Source organism: Prosopis cineraria, unplaced genomic scaffold (genome assembly GCF_029017545.1).
Source record: "Prosopis cineraria cultivar Desert tree isolate PC_DT_omini unplaced genomic scaffold, ASM2901754v1 PC6, whole genome shotgun sequence".
NCBI lineage: Eukaryota > Viridiplantae > Streptophyta > Magnoliopsida > Fabales > Fabaceae > Prosopis > Prosopis cineraria.
Window position 1 is genome coordinate 13902848 of NW_026555337.1, and position 16363 is coordinate 13919210.

Consider the following 16363-nt stretch of genomic DNA (forward strand, 5'->3'; position numbering starts at 1 on the left):
CTTTTTAAGTAATATTTAAAAAATATTTTTAAAATTATCCTTTATAAAAAAATGATATTACTTTTTAAATTTATTATATAGGGATATATTTAAAATTTTACACATTCTTATTTTTTTACTTTTTAATATTAATGTTAATGGGGTGGATAATAATTCCTTACGAAAAGGATAAGAGGAGTAACAACTATTACAATATAGACTAGATAGACTAGGGTAGACTAGATATATATAAAAATTGCACTATTTTTAAATTTTACAAGTGGTGCTATAAATTTATGACAAGTAATCATATAAAAAAGTAACAAACGGTATGTTATTATATTTTTTTATTTTAATTATTAAAGTTTAATATATTATTTTAATAAATTCATCATATTCAATATAATATAATATAATTAATATTATTATAAAATAGAAAATTCATAATACATTAATCATGAAGTAGGCTTCTTCTGAGTCCTTTAATTTTATGACGCTTCATACTAGTTTATTATAGGCAACTCATTTGAAATATTAATATGTTATATAAAATTTAAGAAGAGTTTCTTCCAGAGAAAAATTATTTCTGGTAATTAAGATCAATAGTATTGTATAAGCAAAATCTTTTGATATATTTTAATACTTATATTGGAGTATTATTTCTTTTAGTAATCCTTTTCTCGAGACTTTCAATTTTAAAAATAAATCAAAATAAATAATATCAAAATATTCACCAAAACTTAGACAATTTTCAAGATTAATATAATTTATTTTTAACTCAGTATCATAAAAAGTTTTAAATAGTTTCATATTTAAAAATTGTTTAAACCAGTTAATTAACCATAAAATGAATAGATTCATTAATGCGAACAGAATCTCGGTTTAGGAAACTAGAAGTCTAGAACTATGTGAATATAATCTTATCATTACTACTACATTACATGTTTTTCACAAAATTTAAACACTAAATTTATTTCACAAAAAAAATATATAGAAATGACATCACAATGATCTATGATCCTACGTAGTCCTAATGTCCCCATGGCTTTGAGCATCGGGTCCACAAAAAACGAGGATAGTCTCTAATGGCTGAAACCCTTCTCGTAGGGAAACCCTTTTTCACTGGTTCTTCACGGGTAAGTCAAGCCGGGTCGGTCCAGGTTTGTAAACAGTGAGTGAAAGTCTTGCATGAATGATCACTAGAACTTGATAACTAAACATCTTGGGACGACGACAACTTCTTCAGTTCTTCACATGTCAACCTGGTTTGCAAGCCGTGAGTGAAAATCATGCATGAATGATCACTTCTGTTTTCATCATCATCAGATCCTTGTTGAAGTTGAAACTTACTCTCATGACTCGGCCCTTCAGAAACAAAACCCCTATCATTATCTTCTTCAGGTGTTAGACTTGTCAGAAACTGATAGGGTCCACATAAAGGAGGATAGTCTCTAATGGTTGAAACTCTTCTCGTAGGGAAATTCTTCTTCACCGGTTCTTCATAGGTCAACCTGGTCGGCTGGTCCGGGTTTGCAAACAGTGAGTGAAAGTCTTGCATGAATGATCACTACAACTTGACAAATTAACATCTTGGGACGATGACAACTTCTTCAGACCTATCAATGAGTTTCTGTTTTCATCGTCGTCGCCATCATCAAATCGTTGTTGAAGTTGAAACTTACCCTCATGACTCGGCCCTTCAGAAACCAAACCCTTATCATTATCTTCTTCAGGTGTTAGACTTGTCAGAAACTGATAGGGCCCACATAAAGGAGGATAGTCTCTAATGGCTGAAACCCTTCTTCTTTTAGTCTTCTGCAAATAATGACTCGGTCTTGCTGATGATTTAGTATTTTGAGATGATGATGATAACTTGTCTGAAACTGAACCCATCAAGTTTTTCTCATCAGTGGTATCAGATCGTTGTTGAAGATTAGCGGAATAACAAGTATTATGATCTTCTTCTTGAGGTGTTTGATGAATTTTTGTTGCTGAGAATCGGCCACACCCAGGTGGGTAATCGCGGATTGCAGAGTGCTTGCGTCGCTTTTTATTACGAATCACAACATGAGCTTCCATTAATGGCTTCTTCTTCCTCACCATTACTTCTTCATGAACTTCAAAGGGATCGTCAAGAACTGATGATGATGGTGTGGCCATCGACTCTCACTCGTTAACTACTCTTCCTTTTTTTTCTCTCCTCTTTTCTATGAGCTCTGTGACATCTATTTTGAGAAAGTTTAGAGTTAGGGCTTTCATGAGATAAGATATTTCAAAATTTAAAAATAAAAAACAAATCTCGTAGATAACAAGATATATCGCCCAAATCTTGATAGAGATATTATTTATTTTATTGTGATATCACATTGGGAAATTCTTATATCTTCATTGATTATTTAAGTTATTGGGAGATCTTACAAGTTTTGTGTGTGTATTGATATTGATGATTGATTTTTATTATTTTCCAAAATCCCTTAATCTATATTGATTTTTTAGAGGATAATCCCAAAACAATCCGGTAGATATGAAGATTTTATTTTATTTTATACTACCAATTTATAAGAATAATGTCCTAATCTTCAATTAATATAGCTAGCCTATTGTCACCTATTTATATATTACTTTTACCATTGTCATTGGAATAAAAAAAAAAAGCTTTGAATTTAATTAACTTTACCTAAAAATTTAACAAGTTTCTAATTTACTTCAAAAATAAAATACTTTAGACTTTAATAATCTTTCTAATATTTAATAAGAGCAAAAGGACAAAGATGAACATGATGATTATTGAGATGATGCCATATAAATAGAACTAGATTATTATTCTTTCTTTGCCCCGTAAATAGGACCAAATAATTATATTATAGCTAACAATCTATATTTATAAATAAATAGTTATAGATCAATTACAAATGTAAAATAGTAGAGGAGATGGCCGTTTGAGAAAATAAATTTCAATTTGATTAGAAATTTACACTTTGTTTCTATTAGAGTTGACAATAAATTAACGAAAGAAAAACTAAGAATTGAGACCATGCTTGCAATTTACAACAAAAACATATGTCCTCTCTGTTAGGAGTTTGTGTGGAGGACGAACCTCTTTTATTGGCAAAAAAAAAAAAAAACAGAAGAAGAAGTATGAGCACTGCATTTTTCCCTGATCTTTTAACTAAAATTTAAAATGAAAAATTTCTGAAAATAGATTATAGTTCAGTTTTTTAAATTTACCATTCATAAATTAAAAAAAAAGAAAATATTAAGCGGAAAAAGAAAAAATATATAAGGATTTATAGGAGAATTTCTTTCTTTTTTAAATTAGGGACTACATAGATTTAGTAATTTCTCTTCAATATCCTTTTGTCCCATCGAAATAAAATCTCTTAATTTTTTTTATTAAAAAATGGCTAACATATACAATACTTTCTTAAACTTTGAAGCAATAATACAAAACCTCATGACCTTTAAAAGGTTAAGAGGTTTAACCTCTTAAACTTTTATTTTTCAACCATTAACCTCTTAAATTTTTATGTTTCAACCATTGACTCTCATACTAATTCCTCTATCTCAAGTTATTAGACAATTTTAAAAGAATTTCATTGTTCTAAAATATAAGACAATTTAAGAAAAATAAGATCTTATTAATAATATTTTTCCACCATTACCTTTCAACTATAGGAGAAATTGACATGATATTACAGTGTAATGATTAAAGTTTCTAATTTTGTTTTGAAAAAGATAAATTTGTAAAGTGTCATTGTTGTATTTTATTGAAATGTATAATATCATCTCAAATTATCTTATAATTTGAGATAAATGAAGTATTATTTTTTAGTTATCTTACTAATAATCAATAGAAGTTGACATGTCATATTAAGAAAACAAACATATATAACAACTTATGTGACATTTGATATAAGTTAATAATAACAGGAAAAATATAAATAATTTTTTATAAAATTATTATTAGCACATTGAATACCATATAAGTTGCTATATATCTGTTTTTAATATGATATGTAAACTTCTGTTAATAAAATAACTAAAAAATAATAATAAATGAGTCAGTGATAGAAAATAAAAAAAAATTAAGAAGATTAATTTTAAATTTTTAAAGAGGTTTTACATAACCTTAAAGTTGATGAAAATTTTATATATTTAAGCACTAAAAAAACAGAGAATTAAAAAAATAAAATAAAAAATAATTAAAAAGTGGGATGAAAGTGAAAACCCAAGCCAGAGTCAGAGGACAGAGATATGTGATATTTATTAAAAATATTATATTTTTGATAAATCAACTATTTAGATATATTATAAAGTTATAGTTTATAGTTAATATTAAATTTTTTATAATTTTTATAATTTTTTATTTTAATAAATATAATATTAAAAATAAAGATAATATTTCTAGCACTTTGTAAAAATATTTTTTAAAAAAAATTTCAGTTAAAAATTTTAAATATGAATCAAAATAAAATATAAAATGTCCAAACTATATTTGAATAGTCAATTTATAAAAAAATTAATATTAAAATAAAATATCCAGAAAAAATTTGTATTTTTTAAGTTAGTTATTAACAGATTTATTAAAAATATTACATTTTTTATAAATTTTTATTTTAAATAAAACGTGACTGTATGTAGGTAAATGATGAATCTTTTATATATCTATTTAATATTAGTTACTCCCTCCATTTTAAATTATAAGATACTTTTAAACAAAATCTCACATATCAATAAAACCTATTAAATACACTTTATAACTTTATTTTTTCAAAACAAAAATATAAACTTTTAAAAATATCCTTCATTTAATACTTCATTATTAAAAAAATATTAAATAAAATATATAAAAAATATTAGTAATAAAATTTTATTTTTATTAAAGAGTTTTATATTTTAAAACGTTAAATTTTTTAAAAAATACGTTATAATTCTAGATAATAATTCATTATTAAGATTTCTCACTTTCCATCTACTGTACGGTTTCTCACTCTACATGATTCATAACCCAGAGGATATGTGTTCTCAGATACAGCGAGTAGCAGAGTTACAGAAACTCAGAAACTAGAAGACGCGTCAAGACAGAGATGCGCTTTAAGTGGAGTGACACTCAAAAGGAAACTTACACGTGGCACCACTGCAGAGCATCAGTCAAATCATGAGTAAGAAAATAAAGACAGGTCTGCTAAGTTACTTTACATAAAAAAAAAATTATTATATTTTCTAATTTTTAAATAACATTAATAATTTGACCATCTCTCTAATTTTAATAAAATAATTACAAGTAACTTATAAATTAAAATTAAATTACTTTTAATTTTTTTATTTTTACCAATATTTTTAATTATCTTATTAAAATTAAAAAAATATAGTTAAATTATTGATGTTGTTTAAAAAAGATATTTATCTTTCTAATTATGAAAATTGTGAAAAATAAAATTATAAGTAAAAAATTAATGATTTTTTATGTAAAGTTATAAGAAGGACAATGAATAATATCAAAGAACTATAGCATGAAAGAATAATTGCAAATAATTGAATTAATGATGCTAAGATTTTGATAATTTTTTAAAATAAGTTACAAATATTAATTTACATGATTGCAAGTTTATGAATCTCAACTGCAAATAAGGCATTTAAGATTTAAATATAACTCTCAATCTACAACTACAATTTTCATATAAAATTATCTAAATTCACATTTACAATTCATTTTTTTAAATTTTTTTCACAAACTTAATTGTAATTAGTTTATTTTAAAAAAAAATTAAATCTTATTCTCCCAATAGTATTTTTGCCCTGTGAGTGCCTATGTACCAGCTCAGTTTAAATTAAATAATTCAGTCCATTTCATTATAGTACATCTGCAAGTCTATATAATACATCACTCTACACACACAAACACAAATAAGTTAATTAGGCTTATGAATGATAGTCATGATTAAAGGATATTTAACAAATTGAACCACGTTTTTTTAAAAAAAAAATTTATAGCATAACATTTAAGTTTCTTTAAAATTGATAGGTCCCATTAGATGATTTTGATATAAATATGGCTTCTCATGCACCACCCATAATATATCTCTACGGCTATAACAAAAGCCACCAAAAAAAAAAATAATAATTACCCCATAGTAATGATATGCAGCTAAAGTTATTCATAAATCATAAGCATGTTTATTAAATAAAGGGAAAATTAATTTGCCCCAATCCTTATAATTTTTCTTAGTTTTTAATGAGGTTCGAATGAAGTGGAATAAAATAAATTAAGACACAGTGGATGGAGAAAGCCAAAGAAACAAGGTGGAACATGAAATTGGAGCTTTAAACAAAGAAATTGACAGGCAAATTGCAAAAACATAACCATGATATGGTCAAAGCTAAAAATGACTGCCCATGGAGTCAATGTATAAAATCCATAAACTCATAATCAGTGGCAGAGCCACGTTTAATTTGGGGGGAGGTGGGAAATGCACCCCTCAATTTGGCTAAAATTACAAGTATATGGTGAAAAATTTAATATTTTACACAATTACACCTTATATCTTTATATTTTACACTTCTATCCTAAGATCTAAATATATTAATTACAAATTTTTTCAAACCCATAACAATTTGGTATTTAACACAAAATATTAGACTCTCACTATACATGAGATGAGACAACCTTCATAAAAAAAATCATTATTTACTTTTTAATTACAAAATCAAATCTAAATTTTTCACAATGATTTTTTTTCATTATTTACTTCTTATTTCTTGCTCAAAAATATAATTTTAAAACATGAAATCACAAAATACTAAATTTTTTGTGATTATTTTTTACCTCTATTATTGTAATGTATATAATTATTTTTCAATTATTAAATATTTATTTTTACAATATTAATATTTTTAAATTAAACTGCACCCCTGAATTAGGGTGCTGCCTACGCCACTGATATTCTTTTCTAGTTTATGTCCTCCATGAAGAACTCAAGATCAACATTTGAAACTAATCAAGTAAATGAGTTAAAACTAGAAAGAGGAGGTAAACGTGAACCAGGACAACACTCTGTTTACCTCTGTTTTCCAAGACAGAAAACAGAGATGACCCTAGGAAAACAAGTCATCTGTCAATGGTAGGGCTCATGCTTCTAACAACAACCCAATAATTCTTAACCAGAGCCTGGGCCATGAAGAGAAAGACAATACAAGCAAGAATGGCCTACTCAGTGGAATGCTACATTCATAGAAGAACAGAATCTCTTCTATATCGACACTCATGATGCATCTTTGCATGCTTCGAACCCAAAACCTGCTCCTCATTCATCCCCCCCCCTCAACATATCTATATTGCATATGCTATATATGTTGGGATTGGCTAATTTTCCCTTAAATAAATCAATAGCTGAATGATACAAAATAGTAAACTGAATTGGTTAACCCAAATTTTCACTCAACCTTGCATCACCCTTTTAAAACTAGGGTCATTAATTAGAAAGCTAAATCACTTTTATGTAACGCGAGTGTCATGATAATTAGGAGGTTAAACCAATTTCATGCAGCCAGCCCCAAGTTCATCAGAGTCTTGAAACTTTCAAGAAGCAACAGAGTTGCAAGCAGAAGGAAAAGGACACTAACCCAGTTACCTTAGATAAAATCAGTGAGATTCACATTGCTTTACTCTGTTAGATATACACTAACATGAAACAAATCATTCACACTAAGTTTAAGATGAGTCCTAGTGTTTCTGGAAGATGAATAAATAATAATATCATATTTTTTTATATTTTATATTTTATATTATATATATATATTGATGATGATTAGCTTGGCAACTATGTATACTTGTAACCAAATTAGTATTTGAATTCATACAGATATATATTCTAATACATATCAGATGTTGAACTTTTCTCAGAAAGTAACAGTAGTAAAACTACCAAACAATATAGACCTTGCATTTGATATGATGAAATCTGATTTCTTATCCATTCTCAGAGGAATCAATCAATCCACTGCAAATGTTTCTATCACACAAGCCAATGAATGTTCCCATCTCAAGAAATACAGCAAACGTAAGTAAAACATATAAAAATACTATTCAAAATAATTTTTATAGGTATATTATCAAGAACAGTAATCTAGAACAACAAACAATACCAACAAATCTTCCTTATATATAAGGAAACTCTTCCCAAATGAAGGATCTGGATTACTGGGCAAAATATACATGAAGTGTTCAAACTACATACAAAAACTAAATTGACTAGAGTATTTTTCCTTTCTAGCTACACAATGCAGATCAAGCTAATATAACTTCTATGCCAACAGAGTCAGGATTAATGCAGAACAAACAAAACAAGTCAAACACATCAAGGGATGTGTAAAGAACAAAGTCAAAAAGCATCACCCCTTCTCCATTAACAAACCTCCAAGGACCTCAATACATCCTCCCTGTACATCCCACAGAGCCACAAAAGCAATCCTTCTTCTTTATGTTGCCATCAGAATCATAGATTTGATCCTTTGAGTAGTTGTAATCATAGGTAAGCTCTTTCAATGGAGGAATGTTCTCAGCGGCAAACAGCATGATGTGAGGAATCCTGCAGTCACCGTGATCATACAGGACATTCTGTGCATACATATTAGGGGCACAGCTATGGTTGAAAAACCTGCCAACATTACCATATCGAGCTGCATCGATGGTGAAGCCACCACCATTGTCGGAGCCTTCAGGCCTAGATTCATTAGAAAGAATACTATTGTTGATCAAGTTATTACCAATATCAAACAGATACTCATCATGGCCAGTTCTTTGTTCAGCTTCCTTGTCTTCAAGCAACTCTCCAATGTATTCACATACAAAACTCCCCGAAGGTATGGAGCAATAAGCTCTAACTCCCCATCCCCTTTTGTCAGTTTTATAAATTTCAAGTGGGAATCTTATGCCACGTTGGCTGACCCTGTTATAGCAATCTGGAGGGCATTTGCAAGAAGGGCCACACTCGTAGACTAGTGGCTTTACTTCTACAATACACCCCGTGTGATTGAATGGAATTCCTCCATTTTTAACCGCACAAGAACATCTTGTTGGGTCAGAGCATCTGTCAGTACAGTTACATCCCTCAGCAGTTATTGGATGCAACCAATCAGGATAGATCATCCTAGTAACATAATCAAATGATGGTGGTTTTTCATTATCTATGGTATTCACAGCACGAATAGGTAATTCCTCTTTACCATGTGAGATGTCAGCAACAATCAAACCCTTCCTTAATGTGAACATTTTGGAATTCTTCAGTTCAATCCAAGGAAGCTCTGGTTGATTTGGGATTCTTTGCAGCTGAAACCTGAAAATCATCTTGCCATGCGGCCCCTTTTCTTGCCAATATGTCTCAACTTCATACAATCCATCATACACATATCTCTTACGACTTCCATCTCCGAAGAAAGCACCACGTATCACTCTAACAGGATTCTTTTTCTTAATACTGTTTTTCAGAGCAAGATTACCCCGCTCAAGCTTCTGGTCTTCAGGTTTTTTCTTGCTGCACATCACATTCCCCCCATGGCCTGAATAAGTCAAGACACCTGAATTATCCAACTCATCATTGTATCCCCCGGATGAAACAATACTAGTTGCAAGGTGCTCACCGTTGATTGTCGTATAATCTATGCCAGCTTGTGATGGGTGATGAAGACCAACTATATTAAGCTCAATCCTATAGTCAAATTCATCACCTACTTCAACCCCTGGGACAGAACCAAAGATCTTTCCAACATTTACACATTTTCCTTCCTTTTTAAGTATCTTAAAAGCCTCTAAATCAATCCTCCTGTGAGCTTTTGCTTGGCTGTTTAACTTCGCTTCTTCTTCTTGCAACAATTTTCTACAAACAGCTTGAAACCAGCGCATCGTCTCCCTTACAGTATTTCGGGTACCGCGACGCAGAAGTGGAACATTTACAATATAACCATGTGATCTGCGGACATCAGAAAATTTTCTACCTATACCTCCAGAAGCAGCATTTCCTTCTCTCTTTTTCAAAATATTCATCTTTGAATGATTCAAAGAGTCTTTAGTCCTCAACACAGCTTTAGACCCATCACCCGGTGTGAGGCAATCGAGTTTTCTCTTCCTTTCTTCCATACCACCACTCAAATTCCTGTCCATGAGCTTGCCCTTGGAAACATTTCCCTTACCCTGACTCAGGGAATTTGGTCCACAAAGAGGGGGGTAATCTCTGATAGCGGAAACTCTTGAGGAAGGAAACCTTCTTGAAAACATTGCCCTTGGATGGATTCTTGCTGTACTCCGTCCAATCCCAGGTGGGTAGTCCCGAATAACAGATGGCTTCCTAACCAATTTTTCATCAGACTGGCCATCAAGAACTGTTGTAGACATTAGAAGTACAATTATGTCTTCTGATCTGTAAACAAGAAACTCATCGAATCAACACCTCATTTCCTATCAGTCCCAACAATTTATGTCTTCTCCATAAACAAGAAACCTTCCAAGCAAATCAACAATGGGGAAACAAGAAAACATGAAGAACTAAACAAAATACCGAAAACAGAAAAGCGAAGACCCACTCATTAGAATTTTGCTGAGAACAAACTCAGTATTTCAATGAAGACAGTCTTCTCTCTTTTTTTTTTTTTTTTTTTACTCACTATAACCTCGAAGAAACATGCTCAACAATTGTGGAGAGGGTCTGATGCAACAATGCTCTGCTTGGCATGAGATAAAGATAAGCAACAATTCTTTATTATAACTTTTCGTACTACCTCTCAACATCATCTAGAGGGGTAATATGAAAAGTGATAGTAAAGATTCAAGATTCAAAGAGTGAGTGATAGACTTATAGTAAAGGTAAAGCAATATGATTTTTGCACACTAATGCTATACGTTTGATTTGAATTTTCTTCTTTTGGGTTAATTGAAGCTTCTAGGACTCAAAACAACACGATGTTCGATTGAATTTCAATATTCAATGCTATTGAATTGACTAGAGAATGTCCCCTTTTCCCCCATGAAATAGTTTCATGTCATCAACACAACTATCAGCATTTTACAATAAATACAGATAAGAAACATTCATCCTCAACACATACTTCTGAGAAAAATAACAAAGTAAATTTCTCACAGATCCCACAATATGATCGTTGTAACCACTTGCTCTCTGAACATCCAACTTCACAAGATGTGTATCGATTTTCATTATAAAGATCGACGAGATGTGTTACACTTCATTGTATGCATTTGGAAATTGAACCATTATTTTCCGGGCAGAAAACCTCATACTGCAGGTCATATATAATCACTAATTTCATAGTCTAAAGGCTTAAACAACAAATCAATGTTCTGAATCAAGGCTTAAACAGCTCGAAATCATGGCAGAAAGCTGGAAATCGAACGGAAAAATGTTGTTGTTGAAGAAGAAGAAGAACTAACCCTGAGTCGAGGAAGAAAAGCGCAGCCAAGAAGAACACGCCTAAGTGGAAGATAATGCGTTGAAGACGATGCCGCTGCCTGTGTCGAAGATGAGTCTCCTAAGCAATACGCACGAATGCGAAAATGGACGTCGAGATGAGTCGAGCGCAAAAACAAACAAGAGGGAGAGAGGAACGTAGACGGTGGAGACAAATTTTCCTCTTATACTTTCTCTCCGTACAAACAGAGCACAAAACTCATACCAAAATTTCTTCAGAGTAACCATTAAGACTAATGTAGCCATTAGAAACACCATCTATGTCATCTCTGTGAACAGAAACTCAACAAATCACAATACCACCTACACAACGTCATTTCCTAACAGTCCGTACAATCCATGTCTTCCCTATAAACAAAGAAACCGAGCAAAGCAAATAAATGGGGAAGCAAGAAAGCATGAAAGAACTACGAAAATACCAAAAATAGAAAGAATGAAGACGCATTCATCAGATTTTAGCTGAGAACGGACTCGGCATTTCAGTAAAATCATTATTCATTCAAAGAAAGTTGAACTATCACACTGGAAATTTGGAGCAACCTAATCGATCTAGGGGCCATGCAAAAATGAAAAGGAAAGAAAAGCGAAAAATGAAGTTCAAGGAAGAAGAAGATTCACCTGAAAAATTCGACTAGAAATGCAGAGTAGAGGGCGGTTGGAGTTCACAGTGAAAAAGAAGCAGAAGACGAACGGACCTGGCTCCCACTCTGCCTGGGATGATTTTTTTTCTTTTTTTCTGTTATAATAAATTATATATAATTATAAATTATAAATTATAGATATATACATAAACTGAACAATAAAATAATAAATCAATGATACAAAGAGCCTTGACCCGTGACTTTATCGATATATTAGCCTATTAGGCCTGAATTATTACAATTACAATTTTTGTTGTGACAATAAAAATTTTATTTAGATTGGGTATATTATATTATTTGTGATTTGTTTGATTAAAATACTTTAAATAATTTAAATAAAATTTTATATAATATTTTTAAAATTAATTTTATTCAAAATTTACATTTAATTTTTTATATGTTCTCTCCTTATGGATATTAATATCAAAATTATTTTATATTTTATTCAATTTAAATATCATATTTTTATTATACAAATCACAAGTAATGTGGTACACCTGGTATTTCTCCTCTGTTGAATTTATCTATAGTATGTAAGTTTAATTTTATTAATTTCATCCTCAAGCTATTCTTATATTGTTATTACATTACTAGTCTTTAAGTTTTACAACAAAAATTGATTATCAAATTATTAATTTAATATATAATGGATATTGATGACTTGATATACATGTAGTTAAATAATAATAAATTAACTATCAAATTAATTTATTTTTTTTGTGCTGTGTTTTGTTTTTTAAAATTTTGAAATATTTTTTCTTATTTAAATAATTATATTTTTTTTATTAAGCCACATGATTTTCATCACTATTTCATAATACATTCCAACAGATTTTAACAATATTATGTCTTTTTAAACAATGAGAACCATATTGATAGTCAAGGTAAACTTAAATAAACAAATTGATAAAAAATAAATTGTAAAGACTAAATTTAAAATTGAGGAAAACTTGAAAGATTAAAGTTTTATTATCTTTTTTTTTTCCTTATTGCTTGTGCACTCAACATGCCTACTCCACATCAAGTTAAAGAAACTCAACAAGAATTCAAATTAATCTAAATTGTAGTAATTTAAAAATTGGACCGAACTCAACAATTAGACTGTCAACTGATCAGGCTAACGGTTCAGTCAAGCCAAAAAAATTATTTAAAAAGTTGGGCCAAATTGGGCCGCTTTGAACCAGTAGTTGGACTGGGAACCGGTTTCAATTTTCAAAAATCAAAATGTTCAAAAAATGCCTCTTTTTTATTTTTTTGTCAAGTTTTTTAGAAAATGAACAATTTTTTTAATCGTTTGATGTTATATTGTATTATGTGGCTTATTAAGTCATGATAAATTTAAAATATTTAGTTTTATTTTTAAGTTAGGTAGCAATTTCATATTTATTGCTCATATTTAAATTATTATATATATATAATTTTTTAATTTAATTATTATATCACCAGTTTGATCATTGATCTAATTCGGTTGGACCATGTGAAATGTGAACCGCTAACTTTTTTAATTTAATATTCGATCCAGTTCTAAAAATATTGCTAAATTGAGTATTGACGACCGTTTTAGCAAACTCTATCACGTAATTTTAACTTTTGTGAAATGTGAAATACTACCATATTTCCTTTAATATTTTGTCTTTATCTAATTATTAGATTAGATATTGAAATTGAATATTCAAAATTTTCTTTACTTATTCGGGCTAAAGGATCATTAATGATATTTTATTCTTATCCCTTCCTTGATTGCATGCTTATTAATTTATTAATATTTTTTTATTTAATTATGTCCTTAGCAGTTCATTAATGCAATGACTATATATGGGTCTGAATTCGATGTACTTCTTTGAAAGTGTGTACCGCTTTTATTCCTTTTCTTTTTTTATGTACTCTAAGTCCTATATTTTTTTTTCTTATTATTAAAATATCGTACGCTTTTTTCTCACTTTTTATATCTTTTATAATTTTCAATAATAGAAAGAGTAATGGGGCTCAAATCTAAATCTGACTTCATATTAGCCTTAGGCTCTCTGCTTCAGAAATAAAGAAAACAAAAGAAGCTTATCAAAAACAAAAACAAAAATCAAAAGAAATTGATTGGAAAATGGGGGAGGAAGAGAGAGAGAGAGAGAGAGAGAGAGAGAAGGAGCTATTGGAAGCACTCACTCGCAAAGATGTGAATTGAAGTTCATATGCTTGTTAGCAGATATGCTATTAAGTTGGAAGAATTTCAATAAAAAAAAATACTGGACTAAACTTATTTACATTAAAAAATTTTAATTTTTTAAAATTTTATTACAGTCAGAAATGCTGATTTGATATCATATTTTTTGAGAGAAAGGACAAATTGTCCCTCCTTTAAGTTAATATTAGAATTTTCCTACTTCACTTGTTTAATTGCCTTACTTTGCTTCTTCATTTATTTACAAAATGTTATTAATTATCATACTTAATTTGTTTTTATTTTAAGTGTTTAAATAATTTTAAAATAACTTATTAATTCTTATACTGTATGTTGTTCATTTACATACAGATTATTGTTAATTGTCCTACTTTACTTATTTATTATCAAACTTTTACTTGATTTCATTTCAAAAAAATAAACAAGTGAAATAGGGCAATTAAAAACATTTGTTAAGTAAATAAACAAGTAAAGTAGAGCAATTAACAAGTGAAGTAATACAATCTTGATATTAATTTAAATAAAGGGTAATTTTTTTATTTTTTAAAAAAATTAATATCAAATCAATACCCTGAACTGCAGCAAAATTTTATAAATTTAGGGACTTTGAATATAATTAATTATGGTGAAAGAATCTTTATTAAAATTGTTCCTATTTAGTATCTACCACAATTCAAATAGAAAAATACCTACACGCACTAAAAAAGGGAGAGAGAGAGAAAAAATTGGAAAGAACTTTTCTAAAAAATTACAAATTATTCTCTATCACATTTTTATAGTTACATTGCAATTATTATAATCATGTTATATATTTGATATTTTCATCAATATAGACAAGTCTTAGACAAGACCAAGAAAGGGAGACAAAGAAATAGAAATATCTTATATTTTTTACTTTTAAACATGTAATTTTGGATATTGCAACCCTTCGGCCTCTATAATTAAATATTAAGTATCTTTAATCATTAATTAATTACTTCCGCTAATCCTAAATGTAGGAATTAAATAACTAATTCACATTAAGAATATTAATTAAATTATCTATAGAAATGTATATTACTTTTTTAAAAATAATTTTTCTTTTAAGGAGGCAATTTGGCAATTAAACAATAGGCTCATGAGTTATGAGACCCAAAACTTGTTTTTAGTGCATTTTCACTCTTAAACATTTAAAAATTTTGACTATTAGTTAGCTAAAAATTATAAAAAATAAGCAAAAAATAAAATTTGTAATTTTTATCTTTTTTTGTGATTTTTAATCTTTTTTTTATAATTTTTAATATTCTTTTATGTAATCTTTTTAGTCAAGCAACGGTCAAAATTAATGATAAGAGAAAGGTTGTCACAATTTTAATTGTTTAGAAGTAAAAATATACCAAAAACAAGTTTAAAGATCCCTCCTTTTAATCATAATATATAGTATTAGTAACTGTTTTATAATTTTTAAAAATTTAGGTAAAATCTTAGTCTATTAAAAATTTTAAATTTTTTTAGTTATACCCTTATTAAATATTTTATATAAATACTTTAATAATAATAATTAAAATTTTAATGCTTTATTTTTTTTTTAAAGAGTAGCATGGAATGAATTAGGATATAATCGAAAAAGTAATTATAAAAACTATCTAATGCTTTATATTTTAAAATAAGTAAAACTTTTAAAAAAATGTTATATATTGTAATCGAAAGGAATATATTGGAATGTGATCATCGGATCAAATTACAAAGTGAACTACGTTGTTTGAGTTATTAATAATACATGGATTTCATTATTTATATAGGAAAAATAGAATTTGTTGTCTTAATTTTTTTAAGTTTTCAATCTATTTCTCAAGCTCTTAAACTATAATTTATTAAGTTAAAGAATCATAAATGCTGAATTAATTTAGTCAAAAAGGGCTACATGCTCAGAAAGGGAGAGCAAATTAAAGAATAAAAGAATTAATGATGATCTTAAATCTTTATGTAATAATAATCCCAAACTTGTGTTGGCAAAGACGAGACTTTAAGTACTTCAAAAGATATATCATTGGGGAGTTACTTCTTAATCATAAGTACCTTTATTAATCAGACAAGTGAGTCTGGGATTT

At 28.7% G+C, this 16363-nt stretch overlaps 1 protein-coding gene across 1 annotated transcript; it reads right to left on the reverse strand.

Annotated features, from left to right (window-relative positions):
* Positions 1 to 8291: 8291 nt before the first annotated feature.
* LOC129312630 (histone-lysine N-methyltransferase, H3 lysine-9 specific SUVH6-like) lies at positions 8292 to 11621 on the reverse strand. The gene is made up of 2 exons (XM_054955305.1): positions 11420 to 11621; positions 8292 to 10394 (listed from the first exon to the last, which is right to left on the reverse strand). The coding sequence occupies exon 2, from the start codon at positions 10367 to 10369 to the stop codon at positions 8405 to 8407; it is 1965 nt and encodes a 654-aa protein (XP_054811280.1). The 5' UTR covers positions 10370 to 10394; positions 11420 to 11621; the 3' UTR covers positions 8292 to 8404.
* Positions 11622 to 16363: the final 4742 nt, after the last annotated feature.